The sequence below is a fragment of the Panthera tigris genome, chromosome A3 (assembly GCF_018350195.1).
Source record: "Panthera tigris isolate Pti1 chromosome A3, P.tigris_Pti1_mat1.1, whole genome shotgun sequence".
In the NCBI taxonomy this organism is placed as follows: domain Eukaryota; kingdom Metazoa; phylum Chordata; class Mammalia; order Carnivora; family Felidae; genus Panthera; species Panthera tigris.
In genome coordinates this window covers 92,008,974-92,032,205 of record NC_056662.1, presented here as the reverse complement: position 1 = coordinate 92,032,205, position 23,232 = coordinate 92,008,974, and the positions used below count along the sequence as shown (strand labels likewise).

Here is a 23,232-nt window from a genome sequence, read left to right as displayed (position 1 = left end):
CACCTTAACAACCATATTAGTGTTTTTCACTTGCAGATGAACTTCTTTTTAGGGACAGCTCATCTCCCAAATTCATCTAATTAATTTTATGGCTTCAGTTACATTATCATTGTCAACTACTCCCAATAGAAAAGACTGTTTTGCATTCACAGAAAACACAGAATAAGGCAAAGTGGACCTTAAATATCTTTCAAATTAATCCCTTCATTTTACTTATCAGGACATTTTTCTGGTCCCACATCTGATTGGAAATAAGAATATGGTGTAATCATTTGAGGTCTCTTCTTTTGTGTGTGTGTGTTTTTTTTTTGGGGGGGGGGGTGCAGATTTAATCTAAATAAAGAGCAGTTCCTTAAGAGGCAGCAGCAGTTTATGAAACCAAGGTAGTAGAATGATCCTTCTAGACCTATAGAGATGTTAATGACCTTCACCTGTTTCTTTTTATGGCCATGAAATGAAATACATATTTTACAGCCCAGTGTTCCTGAAACTAGTTAGTGATTATGAGCAGGCCCTCAAAGAAACATGAGTCATTTCTTAGGTAGTGTCACAAGATGCTTCATTTGAGATCTTTATAAAGACTTCTTCATAACAATAATTAGAGTGATGAACACATCAAAAGAAGATATTTCTGTGTGTCAGTTCCATGTGAATTTCAATATGCTACATCCCCAGCACATTCTATTCCCTATAAAGAATGAACAAGGCAAGAATCTTTCCCAATCTTTCGGCTATCCTGAATGTCTTAGGCAGGAGGAATCACATCCTGATTTCAGCAAAATTTCTGAAATGGCAAGAGAATGCCTTTGTTCTTACCCTAGGAGAGGGATATTTACAGAGAAAATTGTCATTAGAAAGGTTTGTGGGGTTTTTTTTGAAGATTTATTTTGCTCATAAGAAGACAAAACACAAGAACATTTTGAATTGACCAGCATTAACTTTCAGTTCTCACTCTTTCCACATACAAGTTTAAGACAAATATGTTGTGCATTGCTCTCAATCAGTCCTAGAAATTGGAAATAGTTTTTCCTTAGGAGAAGATAACTTGTATATCTTTAGAAGGAGTATTTAAACCTCCTTAAAGAAACTATAAATTCCTAGTTCTTTTGTATGCTATAAATTCTCAGTTGGCCTAATGAAAAGCCAATATTTCCTCTAAGACAAAATCTTATTTCACTCATCTACCAATGCATCCATTTATCAAAGTGTCAGTATAACTCAGCTTTTGATATTAAGTGCTGTATATATTTATAGTGAAAAATGGATGGAATAGGTTACTATCCTTAGTATTGTTGCACGCAAAGCAGCAACTATACTTTTATGCTTACTGTCATAATTCCTTAGAGAATAAATCAATTTGCCCACTTTTGAATAGGATTTTCAGAGAAGCTATTACTTTCAAATATTGCCATTTCATATTCTCAAACTCAAGCCCTTACATAAATAAACTTTATCTTTTTAAACAATTTCATATCTCTATATAATATGAATATAAATTATAACCTGTTTTTCCTGTGTTTCTCAAATACAGGCTTTAAGATTCAACTAGAGTATACATCACAATTTTTTTTAATGAAATTGACTATATTGTTTCAAGTCACTGGCACTTGGAAAACTAACATTTAAGTGATTTTATGCTTAACATTTCATACATCCCAGAAATAGGCTTATTTAATATTTCATACATTCTTTCTGTTACTTATGGTTTGAATGTCATTATGACTAAAAAGTTGAACCTAGTTCATTTTAACATTTAGGTACCAAAAGCAGCCTAAGTTTTGGGAAAAGAAGTGGGGGGCAAGGCAAAGAGAGGAAAGAATGGAAGTGAAGAGACATGCAAAAATAAAGGGAAAAGAGAAACAAAAAGAAAAAGAGAAGAAATATAGGAGGCAAGAAGAAGGTAAGGACAAAGGAGTAAAAGAAAGAAAAAAAAGACAGAGTGGGAGTGTAGAATGCCATCAAGGGTTGCCTTGGATGCCACTCCGAAAATTTCTTTGTGATTCACATTTGAGTGATTCACTGGAGCCAACTATGGCTTTCTGTGTTGCACATATTATAGATTGGTTTATTTCTGAAGACAAAATGCCTCCTTGAGGTAGTATTAAGCAATCTGGCTCACAGCCATTTTCAGTGCATGAGCCCGGGCAAGTCATTTCACCCACATTCTCCAGTTTTACCATGAATCCTATCAGCACCCAAATTGTAGATCTTTTGTGAAGAATAAATGAGTTAATTGATATCAAGCACTTATAAAGATGAATACACAGAGACATCACTCAATAAATGTTTGCAATTAGTACTGGTGAAACTTTGCCACTCCACCTCTAATTTAAGGAAAATAAACATGATGTTAAATGCTCATATCAATTGCTTCATGTAAGCCTATAACTCCATGCCCATTGTAGTCCTACAAAGAAACGTTATGCACTCAAAATTTTTAACCAAAGAGAGTTTAGGGACACCTCGCTGGCTCGCTCAGAAGAGTATGAAACTCTTGATCATGGGGTCCTGAGTTTGAAACCCATGTTGGGATAGAGATTACCAAAAAAGTAAATAAATAAAGAGTTTAATAAATAAACTTAAAGAGAGTTTATATTATATAGAAGTGCAGTGTTGAGTGGAGATCTACAGAGGATGGTGAAGAATTCTAATAGAAACAGCAAGAAGCTGCTACCCATCCCCACTCCTTGGTCAGAAGGGGCAAAAGGAAGATACTTTGTTATCATATCCAAGTGGAAGCTGTGGCTGAGGAAGACCTCTCATCTTGAGGGTCCATCTAAAAGTATCTGTGACTATAGTACAAACATAGCTTGACAATGACACTCTGACATCTAGATCAGATAATTCTGTTGTTGTTGTTGTTGTTGGCAGGAAGATATCTTGTGTATTGTAGGATTTTTAGTAGCATCCCTGGCTTCTACCCCACTCGATGCCCAGGAATACCTCAGTCTTGACAACTTCTTGTCTTGACAGCCTTAGTCTTGACAATAGAAATACCTTCAGATTTTGCCAAACGTTCCCCAGGAGGCAAAATTGCTCCAGATTGTGAATCACTACTATAGAATAAACCAGTCACTCCAGAAGAGTAGCAAGGCCAGGCTGGATGGCAAGGAATAAATACTCTGACCTCCTGTTTCCTATTACCATTGGGTACCTCTTATTACTGAAACTAATTGAAGCCAGATAACAACGGATCTTGGGTCATAGAATGAGCCTCCTTAGGCACAAGGCAAGGCATAGAAGGGTGGGAAAGTGTCTAAGTGGATGAAAGGAGAATGAGCACAATGCAGTCCAAAGATATGCAGTAAGTTAGAGTTACCTTGATCCTTTTTCAGTAGTCATGAGCCTTTGGGGTGACATAAGGAGACAAGGAGCACCACAGCTTACAGAATCTTAGGAAAATGTGTTGGTGCCCAGGTCACCAGCTGGACACTAGGAGAATGACAGCCTACATGAATATAAAAGTCTCTCTCCATCTTGCATTGCAAGTAAAAATAAGGTACAAGGAAGGAAAGAATCCCCTCATATATGACCCCCTCCCAGATCCAGACTAATTTAAATAGTATAAAGATGAACATTATATAATGGAGGATGGGGAAGATGTTCAAGAAAGAAAAATGTAAATCGTCATGCTCCTGTTAAATCTGTCCTAAACTAAGAGATATTTTGTCAGGAGGGAAATCTTAGCATCTTGTGAGAACCTGTATACTGATCCTTGTGGTCTAGCATTGATAAATCAGATAAATACCACTAATGCCCATATATCCTGCTATTAAATAGCAGGATTCCACTCATCTCTCTCAATAAATTCTTTCTGGAGGTGTGCAGAAGTACTTTCTCACTAAGTGACTCATCAGCTTCAGCCATGGTGCTTCCATCACTGTGACAGCATTCACCCGTCTTTATACAAAGTCTCACCACTTCAGGGTGGTGGTGTCTGTATTAGTCAGCTCAGGCTGCCATAAAAAAAATGCCATAGGCTGGATGACTTAAACAGCCATTCTAGAGACTCAGAATTCTAAGATCAAGGTGTTGGAGAGGTAGGTTTCATTCTGAGATCCCCCTTCTTGGCTAATAGGGATCTCATGGCGTGTTACGTAGCCTTTATATGTACATGGAATGACAGAGAACAAGCTCTCTGGTATTTTCTTATAAAGACACTAATTCTGGGGAGCCCAGGTGGCTCATTTGGTTCAGCATCTGACTCTTGATTTTGGCTCAGGTCATGATCTCACAGTAGTGAGACTGAGCCCCACATTGGGCTCCATGCTGACAGTGCAGAGCCTGCTTGGGATTCTCTCTCTCTCTCTCTCTCTCTCTCTCTCTATCCCTCCCCAAGTCTCTCTCTGTCTCTCTCTCAAAATAAATAAATAAACATTTTTAAAAAATACACTAATCCTGTGGAATCAAGACCTCACCTTTATAACCACACTTAATCTTAATCTTTCAGCCTTAGAAGCTCCATCTCCAAATACAGCCACACCAGGGGTTAGGGCTTCAAGGTATGGATTTGATGGAGGAAACATACATTGGGTCTGTAACAGTGCCCCACTGCAAGACCATTGATGAGGTCAGAGATGCAAGAGTGCTGCTCTTCCACAGAAAAAAGAAGGGCTTCTTTACAAGTATATGTCACCTTTAGTACTCAGTGCGTTACAAAGTCCTTCATGCACATTTTGATCAACTGCTGATCAGAAGCAATGGACAGGAAGGGAATGTTGTTTCATTATCTTTTATTCTCCCTAGTCTTCCTGGTACCAATCTGCACAAATTCTCCCTCTACCACAAGTCACATGACATAAACACCCTACCCATCAAGGAGATATAGGTGGGAAAGTATATTGTCTACACACACTGGTAGCTTGTTGACTTTAGGTTAATCCCAATGAAGTAAACTACAACTGTTTAAAAATCTTTTCTAAGTTCATTTATTTATTTTGAGAGAGAGAGAAAAAGAGAGAGTGAGCATGTGCACGCGTGAGTGGGGGAGAGGCAGAGAGAGTGGGGGAGATAGAGAATCCCAAGCGGGGTCCATGCTGTCAGTGCAGAGCCCATCATAGGGCTGGATCTCATGACCATGAAATCACGACCTGAGCCAAAATCAAGAGTTGGCCACTCAACTGACTGAGCCACCCATGCGCACCAAACTACAACTTTTTAAAATGCTATATAATTTATTATTCTCACTGAGTGATCATCTCTCAGTCTGAATCAGTGCGGTTTTACTACATGTTTAGCTAAAATGATAATGTTGCTTTTCCATGTTTTCTCGTAGTTAAATAGAAATTACCTACCATCCTAGAAAATAGTACTTTGGGTTGCCATATAGAATCCACATAAAGTTAAATCTATCCAAGAATACTATGAGCTCTTTTTCTATCAAACTCTCAATGCTTGACTCAGTTCCAAGAAACTGAGTTCCAGGACTTCTCTGAGGGTCTAAGTTCATGATGAAATCATAAACTTATTTTTAATAACTTATAATAGTATGGTATAAATAAATTTATTTATGATAAATGTGTGGTATTATTTAACAATAAGCCAGAAAAACCACTATTCAGTGGCACTCTAAAAATTAGTTTTACCTTGAGCTTCTTAGTAAGATTCAATGAGCGTGAGCTGTCTTGATAAAAGACTGTGGTCTATCTGCATTAAGATACAGTTCAGAACTAAAAACTTCCAAACTAACCTGTTAAGAGCAGTGGGAAATTCTGAATCTGGGCTAAATACTCTGGGGTCAATCACCCAAAGGTCAGGATCTAGGAGGAACACATAGAACTAGAACACAGTATACAGGTTAGAAGTGGCCTGCTTGGATTGTCAGATGTCAAAGGTACCTGAATTACAATAAAGCTACATGCATTCATTGAGGTGGTTTGGTAGGAAAAAGGGAAAATACATTTGGGTCAGGAAAGAAAAGTAGAATATTATAGAAATGGTGTGTAGTGGGAATAGATAGCAAAAAAAATAATCAAGTGCAACATGATGGATTTACCCAAGTCCTTTGGAGTATATCAAAAAATTCAGCTACTCAGTTTAGCTTCGTTCTTAAAAAGGGACCCATAGAGGTAGTCTGCAAAATTAATACTCTGTAGTGCTAGGGAACTATAGGCATATGGCCATGGTGGTCGACAGGGGAGCATGATACTATGGGGCAAGTAAGATCTTTGGGTGAGCAGCAGCTGGAGTTGGGGGTGATGGGTGGAGAGTGGGAGAACAGCTCTGTGGTTGCACACATACCTTCTATGATTTATTACCAAAGATGGTGAATTTCATCAATTATATGTCAACTCTTACTACTTCCAGTGGCAGAAAACACCCTTTTTATAGTCCCCTCTGCATATGAGTATCAGGTTGCTCTAAAGCAAAGATGAATTTAATGATCTTTCCCTAAGTTTCTCCAAGTCATTATTGCTTACTTGCTAACACTTTGGGGTTTTAATTCTTTTTCTTTTCTTTTAAATTTATCGCTTGATGGAAATAATTGGGAGGTTTGAATATTTTTCAACAGTGGGAGTCTTTATTAGCTTTTAAGTAGATAAAAATATCCTTTCTTCCCCATAGTGCAAAGTGGAATGGGCTATTACTACCATCCCAGTAAATTAAATTACTTAAAAAAAAATAAAAGAAATAGATTGTGAAAATGTTTAGCCAAAGGAGTTCTCCAGCTGACTGAACATTTATGGGCACTTTGCCATCAAGGCAAGGTAAATTCACCTACAAGTAGCTATTTAAAAAACATGTGTATAATGTAGTTGTTAAACTTACCCAACTGAATTACACCTAACTTTAGACAAAAGAGTAGAAATATACATAACCAAATCGATAATAACTAAAAGCCGGGCAGAACAATCACCTACAAGATTAGGAATAGGGCCAAGTGAAGAAACACGAATTGGTGAGACAGAATAATTAGCAGTAATGAATTGAACTTAAGAAAAAGGAAAATTTAATTGGAGAGTAAGAAGCACACACATGTGCACCATGTTTGGTGACTTCAGATTGGGAAGTAATCTGCTTTGTTTTGAGCCAGGGAGTCTTCAGGCAGGTGTGGGGAATTAGGTAAATCACAATGTGTACTCCCTGCTGGGCCTACATCTTTAAAGGAAAGCGATCTAAATTTAACAAGAAGTAGTGTTTTCAACCTTGGTTGCACATTTGAGCGGGTACTTTTTAAAAAATAGAGTGGCCTGGGCCATACCCCAGAAACTCTGATTTGATTGATCTGGGATAGGGACCAGACTTAAGTATTTTTAAAATCACTGCAAAGGGTGTCAAAGTTGCATCCAGGTCTGACAACCATGGTTTAAGGGCAGTCTGTATGGTTGATGAAATCCTAAATGGCTAGTGAAAAGGAAGGTGAGGATCTCCATTTTCTTCACTTTTATTAAAGGTGGCAAGGGTCAATTGTTTTCTCAGCAGCCACTGAGAAAGCTGCTGTGTCAATGTCCTGCCCCAGAGCTATGGTCAGTCTTACCTGCTTATCACAACTTAGGGATGCTTCATCTGTAAGAAACTAAGGCAACAGTCTCCTCTCAGTGTTGAGCTGAGAGGTGAAAATAATGGAGGAAGAGATTGAGGATGTGGAATCCATTCCCTACAAGGGCAAATTGTAGGTGAGTTGGATAGACTATTAATATTTTTAAAAGACTAACCTGGGCAGTGGGCTCTCAATGGCACAAGGAAGCCATGTGCCGCGGCAACAGTAGCAGAATTGGGTTGACCATATTTAGAAGCCACATGTGGCACGAGACTTTCTATTGGTGACTTCATAAGCATCCATTCTTTGGATTAGAAAACACCTGATAAGCATCTCACTTCCTCTTCTGTCCTCCTTATCATTTTGCATATACCTCTACTATTACATTGTACCATAAATGATGTCACATTGTAAAAACCTGCTCACATTTGTCTTCCATATTAGGTTATAGGTTCCTTAAGGTCATGGACACCTTTAGTCATTCTGTTACCTATAGCTCTCAGTACAGTGCTGGGCATGCCGATATTTGTATATAGAAAGTGTTTGTGCCCCATCCTAGGTCCCTGTTTAAATTTAAAGCAGAGAATTGGGTGAGAGGCAATGGAAAAAGACAAAGGAAAGGAAGTTCACAGTTTTGGAGGCAAATGTCTTCCACATAAAACCCAATTCCCTCACAAATACCTCTCATAAATTCATACATTGTTTTAGCACACATTTGTTGAAATATTCTAGGAAGGCAATACCAAATCAGTCTGAAACATTCTGTGACAGCATGGAGCTCATACTGGGAGAAAACAGTAAAGGAGCAAAGATACACATGATCACAGATACTTAACATTTTGATAAATGCTACGAAGAAAAAAACCAGGGAACTGAAATAGGGAATGGCTTACGTGTGTGAGTAGTGATGGAGCGGCAAGTTAGACAGGGCAGTTTGGGAAGGCCCCTCTAGAAACGTGACATTTAAGCCAGGACTCAAAGGATCAGCATCATCCTACTGAAAAGATTTGGAATAAGAATATCCCAGACAAAAGGAATGGCAAGTACAAAGGCCCAGATATGGGAAAAGGCTTGTTGAGACTGGGAAAGAGAAAGGCTTTTCAACTTCTCCACAAAACAAAACCTGTTTATGGTTAGATGACCCGTGAACTTAACCTCTTTTACAAAAGCAGGAAAGTTCCCTTGGGCCTTGCAGTTATATAAGCTGTCATATACCCAGGGGCAGGTTCACGGGCCTGAGTGTTGCTTAAGATCTTCACTGAAAGGTCATTGGGCGTTTATTCTGCCAGACTGTGTTTGATCTACATGACCTGAATGGTGACTTCAGAACTCCCACCTGGAGGTTCAAGTCTGACTTCTAAGTACCAAGGTTGTGTGGGTCCAGCTCTTTGTCTGGGATCCACTGAGAGCTTTATTCCAGCGTGGAAGACCTGGATCTTCACAAGAAAACCTGCAGTGTCCACCAGCTGGGAGTGCTTTTCTCCCTCTCTTCACTGATTTGGATTATGCAGCTTCACCTACAGGGAATTAGAATTACATTCGTCTTACTCTATCAGTTCTGAGGAGGCTCTTTGAGGACGGACCTTTATTTTCTTCTTCATACACCCAGCACCTACCACAATGCCTAGCTTAGTAAATGAGGCCCAAGCTAAATGGCTTTTATTGCTTTTAATGGTTGAAAATATCCAAAGAAGATAGTTTCTGTCACCTGAAAATTACATGAAATTCAAATTTCAGTGTTCATAAATCAATTATTATTGAAATGGAGCCACGCTCACTTGTTTACATTTTGTCTCAGCCTACTATCATGTTACGATGGTAGTCGTTTACTGGTTGTGACAGAGATTGCATGGGCCGCAAGCCTAAAATATTTACTATTGGCCCTTCCCAGAAAAAGTTAGCTAACTCCAGTGATAAATATTTGCTATGTGAATGAATGGATACATAAATAAGTGCACTATTATGGCAAATTCACTTTATATAATTACCCCTTAATAGTATATACTCAGTGGCAGAGATCCAGGCAGCAACCTAGAGCTTAACACTTTTTATTAAAAAATATGAGACCAATATTATTTATGCCTCACTCTGCCATTCTGTTCTAAAATATATTCAATCAGAATAAAAACTTTAATTGCATTTTCTAAATGGACCTCTCCTATATTTGTAATTAAATATACATTGCCATGCCTCTTTTCATTAGGATCAGTCAGTCCCCCAAGAAGTTCTATTTAAACTCTATTAGAATCAGGTTACTCATCCTATCAAGGTGTACGTCCTTCTGGGGTTTTCTTCCGTCTGTAATTGTCATTTGGCTCTAAACTTTTACCCTGGGATGAAAAGGTAGGTACATGAATGCAAGAAACCCAATCACCTTCCTTATATATGATTTTCATTTCATTTTATTTCTACATTTTAAAAACATTTCTAGCTTTTACTGAATACCCACTGCACTATTGAATTGCATGCTTTGGGAGGATCACAAAGGGAATATATCTTCAAAAGCCAAACAAATCAGTCACATTTGGATTAGACGAGATACAGGCTCTTGCATAAAACAAATTAAGGACACTATTAAGAATTTAACACAATTTTATACAGAACTACAGAAATTCCTATGGAAACTAGAAATAAGCTACTCAGAACACTGTGGAGAAACTCAAAGTGACCCTGAAAGAAGAAAGGTCTCTCATGCCTGCTGCTTGCACCTTCCCACCATTTCCAAATTTCTGAGAAGGGATTGCAAAGTAAATCTTACCCTGAATCTGTTACATGTGCTAATAAGTTTTGTTTTTGTTTTCTTTTGTTCGGTTTTGTTTTTAAGTTCCCAGCAGTAGTGATTGCTGCCTTCTATTTCAGCAACACTTGTCTTCTGTACATCACTGTATATCATCAAAACTTCCATAACTTTTTTCAGAGGAGAAAGATGTGGATTTTGAAATTTCATGGTGTCTATTTTTTATTGCAGTATTTATGTAGATTTCACTTCGATAGGATGTTTGCTTGTAGTGCACTATTAGGGAGTCCTTCCTCTTTCAAATTCGGAGGCCAGAGCAACAGAGGGAAAGCCTTTAGAAGTTAATACTAGCTAATTAATCCAGCTCATTAGCCCAAAACCTCACTGAACACTGAGAGTCCTGCTAATGTAATAAGCTTTCCAGTTAATGGAGTCAAAGCTAACTTCAAAGTACAGCTAGTACCTCATTCATTAAGTTAATCAACTCTCTGGACACCTCACACGCAAGGTGGCCTGGTAGGAGAGCAATAAAGATGTAAATGGATGTTCTGTTCTGTTATCCCACGACTGACTTAAAAGTTAAAATTTGGACAACCATGAGTGCACAAATAGAACATGTTCCCATCTTTAAATAAGAACAGAACAAGTAAAGCAAATGCCAACATGCAACTTTTGTCAGAACTTAACTTTTAAAAAAAAATTTTTTTATAATGTCTATTCATTTTTCAGAAACACAGAGACAGAGTGCTAGTGGGGTGGGGGGGAGGGGCAGGGTTCTGAAGCAGGCTGCAGACTCTGAGCTGTCAGCACAGAACCCCACACAGGGCTCGAACTCACAGACAGTGAGATCATGACCTGAGCTAAAGTCAGATGCTCAACTGACTGAGCCACCAGGGCACCCAAGAACTTAACTTTAAAATGGTCTTGGGGCACCTGGGTGGCTCAGTTGGTGAAGCGGCAGACTTCGGCTCAGGTCATGATCTCCTGGTTCGTGAGTTTGAGCCCCGCATTGGGCTCTGTGCTGACAGCTCAGAGCCTGGAGCCTGCTTTGGATTCTGTGTCTCCCTCTCTCTCTCTCTGCCCCTCCCCCACTCACGCTCTGTCTCTGTCTCTCAAAAATAAAATAAACATTAAAATGGTCTGAATAGGGGCACCTGGGTGGTTCAGTGAGTTGAGCATCTGACTTTGGCTCAGGTCAGAATCTCAAGGTTAGTGAGTTCAAGCCCTGCATTGGGCTGGCTGCTGTCAGCACAGAGCCTGCTTAGGATCCTCTGTACGTACCCCTCTCGCTCTGCACTTCTCCTGCTCACGTGCTCTCTCTCAAAAATAAAAATAAAAACCTTTAAAAAATAATTAAAATGGTCTGAATAGTCCCATCAAGATGAAAAGCCAACATGTACTGTGTTTAGTATTGTGTATTTTGCATGCTAGAGCTACTTGGTAAACACATCAGCCCATAAACAAAACAGAAGTTACCAATTTGCACCAGTATCGTTTGTTTTTCTTTAGAGATTTTCAAAACCAAAGATCAATAAATTTAATAAGTGTTTGTGACAAATATGAGTAGATTATTTTGAGTTTTTTCGTATTTATTACTGATTTAATCTTCAAAATAAAGTGTGGGAAAAAGAAGATTGCTGTTGTTCTTTCCTTCAACAAATAACGTGAATACCTGGTATGCAGCCAAGCAATGTCAGGATGATGAGTTTCAACTAAAATGCACTTTAGGGGCGTCTGGGTGGCTCAGTCTGTTGAGCGTCTGACTTTGGCTCAGGTCATGATCTCGCATGAATTCGTCCCGCATCGGACTCTGTGCTGACAGCTCAGAGCCTGGAGCCTGCTTGGGATTCTGTCTCCCTCTCCCTCTTCCCCTCCCCTGCTCATGCTCTGTCTCTGTCTCGATCTCTCTCAAAAATAAACATTAAATTTTTTTTTAATAAAATAAAATGTATTTTAAATTGTTTCCAGTTTCATTCATTTTTAGTAAATCTTGACTTTTTCCACTAATCACTGTGATTTATTGTCTTCTGTTAAATTCTTGAATCTTATTTCTCGAGATTCTTCTTTATTATTGTTACTGCTTAGGGAGTAAAGTCTTTGTGTGTGTATACAGTGTTAGGATGTCAGAGATTGCATGGGCCTCTTTTTTAAAGAGATAGGCTTTGTGGGGCACTGGGTGGCTAAATCGCTTAAGCTTCCAACTTCAGCTTAGGTCATGATCTCACAGTTCCTGGGTTTGAGCCCTGCGAGGGGCTCTGTGCTGACATCTCAGAGCTTGGAACCTGCTTCAGATTCTGGGTCTCCCTCTCTCTCTGTGCCCTTCCCCTGCTCACACTCTGTCTCTGTCTCTCTCAAGAGTAAATAAACATTTAAAAAGAAGAAGAAGAAGAAGAACTCACCATTTCCTTAAATAGGAGGTGAGTTTTCTGGTATAGTTATACTCTGGCTTTACTCAGTGTTACACAATATGAATCCTGAAAGTAAGGCTTATTCTGCTTTTTCTCAACCTCTGATGTTATCCTGATTTTTCTCATGACCGGGAATTGCCCCAACCCTGCCTTTTCTTCCTACCTCACTGGTCTTAGATACTCAAAGCTGCTGACTGTTTTATAGTCCTGCAAATGGCCTTTCCCTAATCTCAAGCAGCTTTTCCTCTGGTTGCATTTTATTACATGCTAGTAAATTTTTCTTTTAATTTATTCTCCTCTATACTGTATGTTACAGGAACTTCTAAGAGTTTTTGATTTGGTGATGGAAAAACAAATGAACAAACATCTATTAAATAAAATCTTTGTTCATTTGAGTGCTAACTTGGAAAGATAGTACTCAGGACTCAAATTTCCATCTTGACCTTTGGGTTCAAGGTACTTTTTCAAAACTGTGCTTTAAAATAAGCCGTATAGCAAATGTTTTAGAAATAATGTCAAGTGATATTGAAAGTTTTACTGTTCGATGAAAAGAAACTAATACTTAAATAATTGTGTTTTCTAATTAAGAAGCGAGCCTGCATTTAAAAACAATGAACAAAAATGTTTCATTGTCGAATGGATTAAATAATGTTAATTTGATGAGTTGATTTCGATTCATTTCTTACCTTGTGTCCCTTTTTTATATTACAAATGCCTTCAGATATTCGAAACCTAAAGAGGCAAAATTTATGAAAGGACAATTGTTATTTTAATTCTTTCAATTGAGAAGTGAAGGATGAAAGCAGGTTTGTAGGAATTGTCAGTGTCGTAGTTCAGTCCAATGTCTCATATGCTTTTTGGAAGGAAGGGCAGTAGCTGAGCAATTCTGCTCCTCTGGGGCCAGCTGGAGTGCAGGGGGGCGGGGGGGTTGCTCCTGGACTCATGTGCCTGATGAACTTCTCTGGGCCCTAAGGGACGCTGGCTGGTCTAAGATGCCTCCATGGCTCCAGAGGGCCTTCCACTCTCCAGTGGTCTAGACTGGGCTTGTTCACGTGGCGGTGGCTAACCTGGCCAGGATCCTAGGAACCTTGGGACCCAAGCAGCACTTCTGCTGCTGTGTACTACTGGGCAAAGAAAATCACAAGACCAGTCACTATTTATTCTACATTTTGATGAGGGGAGCTAGAAAGAACTGTGGTCATTCATGTGATCTACTATGGCTGGAACATGCAAAATTTTGAAGCTGTCGCCCTGTGCTCAGTCAGATGACGGAAGCTGTTGGGCAATCAAGATGTGAAGATAACTTGTAGAGATTCTCAGGCCTGATTGACGGAGAAGACCCTGGTGACATTCGAGTTCCTAGTGTCAATTGTTTTTGAGACCCAGTGGTACTTGCTCTTTTTAGCTGTAAAATCCTTTCTTGTGTCTATGAGTCCATTAAATCTCCCTTTTACCCAATGTACTTAAAGGAGCTGAGGTTCTGTCAGCTTTGATCAAAATTCCTGAAAAGGAAAAGAAAAACAAAAACAAAAACAAAAAACAACCTCTAGCCAAATTTGTTTACATTTTCTTAGGCCCTGTCCATTCCTGTCACAGGCTAACATAGTGAGTAGAATAAAGGCTAAATTATATGCTCATTTAGCTATTTCCCTTCATTTTTAATCTATTTTATTTCCAATAAACCAAGTGTCCATCTCCATTAAGCAATTCAACTACATTGAATTCCTCATCTGGATTTGTAGGATGGTACTTTTTAAATGGTCTGAGTAGTCAGACACTACCCTTTAATTCCAAAAATTAGAGACCAAATGTCATTTAGGAAATTGAAAATCAACTTTTTATGACTTCAATTGAAAGAACTCATACTGAAATTTGAACAATGTTCATGAAAAGTTAATAAATAAGACTAATGGTAGTGCACGGTAATTTTAAAATGATCAGACTATTAAACTACTTATAACTAATGCTAATACCTTTGAGAAAAGAGGGTAACGATATTGGAATTTCATGCTTATAACAAAACTGAACTTCAAAAGCCTTTCATGATCACATATATCAAGAGCCCATTTCACATTACTCTCACATTAACTACACAGACACATTCATTTCTCATTTTAAATATAATTATTATGGATGTAAAATTATGGGATCTGAATCAATTTGTAGACTCTTGAAACTCTGCATATCCCGCTATACTTTTGCCCTTCCTCCCAAGGTTTAAACACATTCTCTTTTCTTCACTTTCCTCTTTGAATCACCGGCTCTGTGAGCCACCATAATTGAGAGGGGTGTGTCCTTTTCCACTCTCTCCAGCACGGTAGAAAAAACACATATTCTAGGCAAAGGGTAAATGATATTTTCAGAAAACCAGGACATCCACTAAGGTATCTAAGCTTCTGAGTGCACAAAGTAGGGCTGAGGGCCTCTGTTAATGAACCACTCTGTGACCCCTCAAGACCTTGCATCTCTCGAATGGAAACTGTAAGACAAAAGACAGGGAACATTTCCAGGAAAGACACTGTCAGTGTTGAGTTAAACTACGGTAGATATGTCTTGCCAGTGTATTCCTGCTTTCTTGAGAATCAGTGAATACTTTCAGAGTTATCTGAAATTTATAGAGGTGAATGAGATGTCATTATTATCCCCATTTTCAGGGGATTTGCAGGAAACTCAGCAGGATTAAAGTGACTTATAATTAGTGACTATAATGATTTTCCCCTTTGTAACCTACCTCAGATTTAGTTATGAAATATGCCTCTATAGAAGTTTATGTGCCTTTATAAAAGTTTAAATCCAATTTGAGTTAAAGTGTTCACATTCTTGAGAGAAGCAAATGACAGAATTTCAGGATAGTATATTTCCCCGATGAGATTCCTTCGTTCCATGCACCACACCTATTATCTGTAAATAAAGTGCAGTTTCCAAAGCAATCAATGAGCAGTGAAGCATACGAATGAGGCCATCTTTAAGTAGTGCTGTTGTGCTGTGCCACAGAATGAAGTCCGTCAGAGAGCTGATGGAACACAGGGACCGTTTGGAAAAGCTCTAAGAACACATTTACAAAAATATCAAAGACACATTAAGGGGAACTTAAGGATACTTTGTTTTGACTGCTGGAAAGGAAACAATGATACACACAGGGACCCAGGTGGTTAATGTACTGTACATTATTACTATAAAATACAAGACCTTAGTCTCTTAGCTCCTTGAAAACCACAAAATCAGTTGATTACATAGTGCCCTGCAGAATAGATTTTAAGAGTAAACGAGCAAACATCTCAGATATCCTTTCAGAGCTTGCCAATTTACTAGGCTTTTCAATTCTTGCTATTGGGCTGTTGTGCAGGAGGGAGCTTTACAATGCTTTTTGTCCTGCTGGAAGTTCTAAGCCTGTCTCCAAATACAATAGAGAAAATGGCAGGAGCCCTTGTTCATTGAAGTAAAAAGTAAACTGGTCCAATGTAATAGCAAAACAAATTTTCTGAGTTCAGAGATGATGGAATATATGAACCTGATGTTCTGCAGTTAATGCAGGTCCCTGGACATTTGAATCAACTTAATTTGAAGGTAAATGCCACTGTGGCTTAGATATGAAGTTGTTTCTTCCCATTTTAGTTCAACTTTTGGAACTTTACAATGAAAATGGAACACTGTTCACATATAAGTTTTCATTTGTAGATGAACTCAATTTTAGTAGGGTCTGGAGGACCCTGTCTCACTTTGCATTTACCGCTCATCCAAGTTATGTTTGTAGTTCAGGCATCTTCTCATGGGTGACTGGAGGAGAACTATCCATGGTACTACGAGATAGTGGACAAAACCAGAACGCATGCTTAATGTTTATTTTGATGCCTTTTAGTAATTTGGCTATTTTGTTGACAATGAGTCATGCATTTCAGTGAAAGTGTGCAACACATATTCTATGACCAGTGAATGTTGCTGTCATTGGAAATCATTTGGTGATTTTTTTGTTTTAGAGTTATACTATTCCACCTGTTAATGATGAAAAAGTAAGAATGAACTATGTAACTCTTAAGAAGGTCTTCATAAAATTCTTTTTGCTGAAATGTCACAATGAAGTGGTTTCATTTCTATGCTTTTTCAGAGTTTTGGTGACCCATGACATTAATCGCAGATATCTCTACCTATCTGACACACAGCAAAATCCTATGAGGTGACTTAAAATAGAACTTGCTGACAAACATTTCATGTCTGGACCTGTACTGATTTATAAGGAGAAGTCTATATGAGTAAGAAAAAAAACCCCACCATACATTGAGGGCAAACCTAACTTTATATTATAAATACATTTTTCATCTAGTAATTCATCCATGTTGTCCTATAATTTGTTCCTTGTTCTCACTCTCAGCCCAGAAATTAATGTCTAAGGTCTAAAACATTTCTGTGTCAATAAAAATTTTGACCTAGTATGTATTCTTGTTCAGATTTTTTTGAGAACAGCATTGTATATTCCAGGTTATATCAACATCTTGTTTGATGAGAAATTATCTTTCCTTTACTATTTCTTAAGACTTGATGAAAACAGTGTTGACCTTCCATTTAGAAGTCAACGTGTCTCATCCAAAAATAAAGAAATATATATTGGCTTAATTTTCTCACTCGCTCAGAAAAACTGAATTATGTGAGTTAGAAAAAAGAGAATAGTAAAAGAAGCAAGGGAATTTATCTAGCTATTGTGATCACATAACCTATGTGTTTTGAGTATTTTTAGAAGCATCTTTTATTGTGATTCCCAGTTTAACAAATAATCACAGTGTGACTCAGTAAACACACATTTATGAACACACAAATTTGAAACAAAACTTCTATGAAGCAATTTACCCTTATTCATGATATAATCTAATATTTTCTGTTCCAGTTAATTCAATTTTTAAAATGTTTATCTGGATTCATTAATTTGATTTTATAACTTAGTAATGAGTTGCGATCTGCCATAGAAAACATTACTTTAATCTATATCTTTAAAAATGTGAGAAAGTGACTTTCATCTTAATAAGCATAGAGGTGTTCAAAACAGAATTCTCATACAAACATAATTTATGTCAAAATTTTGCTTAACACATTAATGAGGATACTAGGAAGAAAACACAAGACCTAGTTGCATGATCATTTGAGGGATTTATATAATAATAGGAAGAATGGATTGTGAAAATAAGGCTGCCAAGTTAGATAGAACACTGGTTAACTTCCTTCAGAACAATTAACCCATAAGGCCTTTGGGGGTTAACTTCTCTACCAAATTATAACACCTTAATTTCTGTAGTTTAACCTACAGAAAGACTCAGATACAGTCTAGTCTATAGTCTAATCGGGAGACAGACAACATATCAGTTATCTTGACAAAGCATTTACATGAATTGCTAACTAAATACAGAGTTATTAACTCAGCTCGTGCAAAGGTTAAAAGTGCCATAGTGTAACAGAGGCAACGGCTTTAGAAGTAACTGCCAGCCCTACCACCTGTGGGACCAAGGGGCTAAACGAACATGTTGGAACTGTAAAATTACAAGCTTGGAGGAGGAGCTTTGCAGAGATGCATCTCAGATTTCCTTGGTGCTGGAGATCCTGAGGGGGACATGATGGGATCAAATGCTGGGAAGACTACAAACCGGAATGGCCTGCTCTTGTGGGAAGGTGCTGCTACAACCAATATGAAGGAGTGTTGGTGAGGTAGCTCCCTGGAGCAGGAAGAAGCAGAGAGGAAGCCCCCCATGGGGTCAGTTTCCTCCAGCTCCTCTAGTCTTGCCATCTCTCTCCAGTGGGCCCACTGTTAAAGTCTAATAGGGAGCAGCAGGCCAAGCAGCAGTGTAGTTTGCAGAGACCCAGCCTGGCATCATAAAGCCAACTACGGCAAGTGAGTTGGAGCTGGGAGACGATACTTGAAACTGCCACCTCTTGCCTGAGAGGACAGTGGAGTGTTTGCAATTCTATCACCTGTGGACTTGTTAACCAAGAGTATCAGACTGGATCTAGTGGGTCATGAGAAATGCTTAGTGTGATATCAAGAATTAAGCAACCCTCGGGGTGCCTGGGTGGCTCAGTCGGTTGAGCGGCCGACTTCGGCTCGGGTCATGATCTCGAGGTCCGTGAGTTCAAGCCCCACGTCGGGCTCTGTGCTGACAGCTCAGAGCCTGAAGCCTGTTTCAGATTCTGTGTCTCCCTCTCTCTCTGCCCCTCCCCTGTTCATGCTCTGTCTCTCTCTGTCTCAAAAATAAATAAATGTTAAAAAAAAAAAAAGAATTAAGCAACCCTCATATTCCTTTCTCTATTTTTCTTTACCAGAAATTTGTGGTTTAATAAAAAGCTGCACAGACTTGAAATTACTAGAATTTTAATATTTTTAGCTTTTCCTATGAAAAGGGATTTCTATAGACAGCTATTCAGGCATTTTATTCCAACATTAGACACATATTTGGCTTGTTAGCTTGAAATCAATAACATTACATATTATGAACACAAGGATGTGCCCACTTTCATGATTCTTCAGTTCCTTGGTCCAGGATTTATAGAATTGTTAGAAATAATCTATAGGAAATTGTGATTATTTTTTAAAAAGTTTAAATAAAACATATATGCCCACAATAAAGATTTTAATTGTATATAAGTATATTTTAAAAGTAAAAACTCTATGTATGTTTATATTTGTATTTATACAAAATGGAACATACTGTACATTCTTTTCACATTGTTTTCTCTTAATATCATATCTTGCCATATTACAATAGACAGACACCCCAGTCTTTGTATACTTGTACTCAAGTGTGTGAACTTACCTAACATATTTTAAAATTCCCTGTTGATGGGAATTTAGGTTGTTTTTAACTGTCTGTATGACAATACATAGAAAGATAATAGGACTGAACATGAAAACATCTTTATGATTTTATATATAGTGTATATATATATATATACATATATATGTATATGTATATGTATGTGTATATATACACACTTTATATAAAAGTATACGTAAAAAGTACACTTTTACATAAAGTATATATACACACAACTACATAAAAGGTGTATATACAAATTATATATACACACATACACACACTGTACATAAAATCATATGTAAGGCTTATGTATCTGGACAAAACAATATCAAGTTAAATACTAACAATCCTTACTCTGTTTAACGTTTATTAATAGCAGAATCAGCAGCTGATGCCTTAAAAGGGCAAGAAAGAGAACAAAGTACAATGCCATGAATGCCCTCTTCTTAATCTTTCCAGAGCACTTTCTTAATCGGACTTTCTCTTCCTCCCACCCAGATCCCCCACCACGTGAAGCCCTTGCCCTATTACAGCTACGACCAGCCTGTGATCGGCTACTGCCAGGCTCACCAGCCGCTCCGCGTCAACAATGGCTACGAAGCAGTGTCTCCGGAGCAGGACGAAACCCCCAGCCTGGAGCTCGGGCGCGACCACAGCTTCATCGCCACCATCGCCCGGTCGGCGGCGCCGGCCATTTACCTTGAGAGAATAACAAACTAACGCCAAGGCCAACTCCTCGGGAGGGACCTCGGCGGGGCTGGGGGCGGGGAGGGAAGGCTTCATCTTAACGGAGAATGGGTGTCCAAAATCGAGCAAGCAAGCCGGCTCATCCTTTCTGTTCAGCCAGGACACACAGGAAAGGAAAAAAGAACTGCTTAAAGAGGGCAGCGGGATGCACCTGCAGCAAAACCAGGAGAACACTACAGAACTTTCTTTGCGTCGAAACAAAACAAAACTTCTCCTGGATGTAAATAGTCCAAGTGTCGAGTTCTTATAAAAATAGATTTCACCCTAGCTACATATAGGATTGTTTGTATATTTGCTTTTTCTACACTGCATGGTTCCTGGGCTGGAGAACCACAGGGGGGAGGGGTGTGGGGTGGGGGGGGGAACCTGAGCTGGGTGGGAAGTTGGGGTCACAATACACTTTTCCTTGTTAGGTGTGTGTAATTCTTACAGACTTGATTTCAATTGCTTTATTTCATTTTTCCTCTAAAATGCTGTTTGTTCCTGTTTGATTTATTTTCTTTTTTTTTTTTTCCTGGTCAAGTGAATCTGTTTCCAATCCTAAACATGGGCATTAAAGCTTATGTTGTACCAAAAGAAAATTTGCTTTACGACAGGCCACAAAGAAATAAAGTTGACCACAGAGTTTGACAAAACTACTGGAATGAAAATCCACTAAAATCTGGGCGAATGATCCTTCAAAACACACGAAGTACACAGTATGAGGAGTTTTGATTTGCTTTTTTTTTCTTATTGGCAGTCCTCACTGTGACTTTTCACTGTGTAAGGATTCTGAAAGGGATCTGTACAGACTTCTGGTTGGAAAGACCAGCAGAAATCTTCTCATATGGACTCATTCCTATGAAGAACAATGGCCATGTGGTCAATGAATAAAACTGCCAAGTTGACAAATTTCTAAACACAAGATAATGTATAACATTGCTTTTTAAATTAATTATCAATTAGCTTTTGTGTAGTTTTTATCAATAAAAGAAAACGTTGGAAAAATAAATATATGATTTTGTGGTTGGTATACCACAGCTCACTTAATGTTGAGTGCTTTCTCTCTGTATTATGAAATCCTTCTAGCCTGTGCCAGTTGGCTACCAAACGCCTTCTGTGTGTTCTATGATTAGGTGGGGAGACCCTACAGGGTGTAGGAACGAAGTATGAGTATATATGCACTAACTCATTTCACAGGGTTTGTTTGTTTGTTTTCTGGAAACATATGATGTAACTCAAAAACTGTATAACAGTATGAGGAAAAAAAGGTAAGTATCCATGGAAGGGTTAGAGGTTATGTGATCCTTTAGGAGAAAAAGAACTGCGTGGAAATTGGTTACAACCTAAAAGAAGCACAATGACCACTCATTTTTTAAACAAAGGTGATAACTCTGCACACATAAGTTAGATGATTTTCACTTGACTTCATTAGTGTTGTGACGCTTTATGTCAGCAATTCTCTGCTTCTCTATGGACATTATCCTGATCTAGCTGGTCATCTGATTTGCTTAGTTCTATTTTTAAAACAAAATGAAATTATAAAATTTTTCCTTTATTAGGTCATGTTTTGCATTCTGAACAGGTGGACTTCTGAAGAACTAAGTTGGTAGCTGCCATTCATTTAATTACAAATTCTACTGAAATAATAATTAAAGAGCCTTGTGACTATTTCCATAACAAAGTAAACTAGCATAGAGTATTGAGCATGTTTTTTTTTCTTCTGAAAGTAATTTTGTTCTACTACCATTTTAAATTATACTTGAAGTTAAATTCTATCTTAATTGAGAAAAATATTTGCCATACTAAAGAAAATTCAACCAAAGGAAGTTTTTCCACAATGGAACACAGGACTCTTGCTGTCAGATTCTGGTAACTTTCCAGTTCACATTTATAATCTGGATTATATCTGGGTATATGTTTCCTAGCTATTCAAGTAGAATGAATTGACTATGAGTTTAAAAGTTAAAGATCATTATTTGATATTGTGGTTTCTCTTTTAAGAATTATTGAATAGATTGTAGCAGAACATTTTGGATTGTCTGCCCAAATTATAAGGACTCTCTAACCCTCTGTCTAACATCACTCATGTAGCCCATCTACCACCCCACCCCTGTCTTAGATGATTTACTGGAGGTCAGACCTGAAAAATTTTTATCAAAGGAGGCCTAAGTCAACTGTTTTCTGTTCACTGCAGTTTCTTACAAGTCAAAAAGTGTCCTAAATCGCTTATGGTCTTCACGTTGTTTAAAACTGTCATATTGGCCAACAGTTGCTTCAAGTTTAACATGAATTAAGGAAGTGAACTGCTAGCAAAACAGGTAGCATTATGAAGATGCTATGCCCTCTGAATGTGAAAACTTTCACTTGTATATGCTAGACAAAGTTTACACTGTGCATTGGAAATCTTTTGATGATTAAACAAAAACAAAACAAAACAAAAATTTTACTTGAGGAAGCTTGGAAAAGTCACTAGTTGATAATTTCAGGCTTGATAGTATGTGACAGGTCATGTGAGTTTTCAGAGGAAACAACTTATTGAAAAAAAGATAGCAATATTTCTACAGAGGATTTAGGATCAAATATTAGATTATTAATCCTTAAAGCACAAAAGTCAGTCATGTCTGTGTTGAAAACTGTTGTAACCAAGGAGGATACAAGGCTTGTTAGTCACCATTTAGGTTATTGTCAGGGCCCCTTAACCTGTCTATGAATGTCACTTTCATCACCATTTCTGGTTTATTCAAGTGCCGTGTTATGTGAACTGCCCCCTTTTCCCCTCAACATTGAAGAGTTTGAATTGTGGCTTTATTAGAAGATGCCATCCAGTGAGTCAAATAGCCCACATGGTATACTCCTTGTGTGCTGGAAAAGAAATATATCACACATTTACAGGTGTTTTTGAAATTTTGGTCACTCTGGATCTGGCTATTATTAAGATTTTTCACTGTCTTCTAAAAGTCAGGAATTATTTTGACGCTACTCATTTTTCATGTTGAAAGAGACCTGTCAAATAAAGTTATGTTTTATTTCAAGACTAGCCTAATTAGTAACTTGATTTTGTACCATAATTTTTATTGAACC

General features: G+C 38.0%; 1 protein-coding gene across 1 annotated transcript in view; it reads left to right on the top strand.

Moving 5' to 3' along the window:
- The window catches only part of LRRTM4 (leucine rich repeat transmembrane neuronal 4), a 699,335-nt gene extending 679,182 nt beyond the window's left edge, over positions 1-20,153 (top strand). The window contains exon 3 of the mRNA XM_015538079.2: positions 19,921-20,153. Within this exon, the coding sequence (XP_015393565.2) occupies positions 19,921-20,142 (222 nt within the window). The 3' untranslated portion in view covers positions 20,143-20,153. The remainder of the gene's footprint in view (positions 1-19,920) is intronic.
- Positions 20,154-23,232: the final 3,079 nt, after the last annotated feature.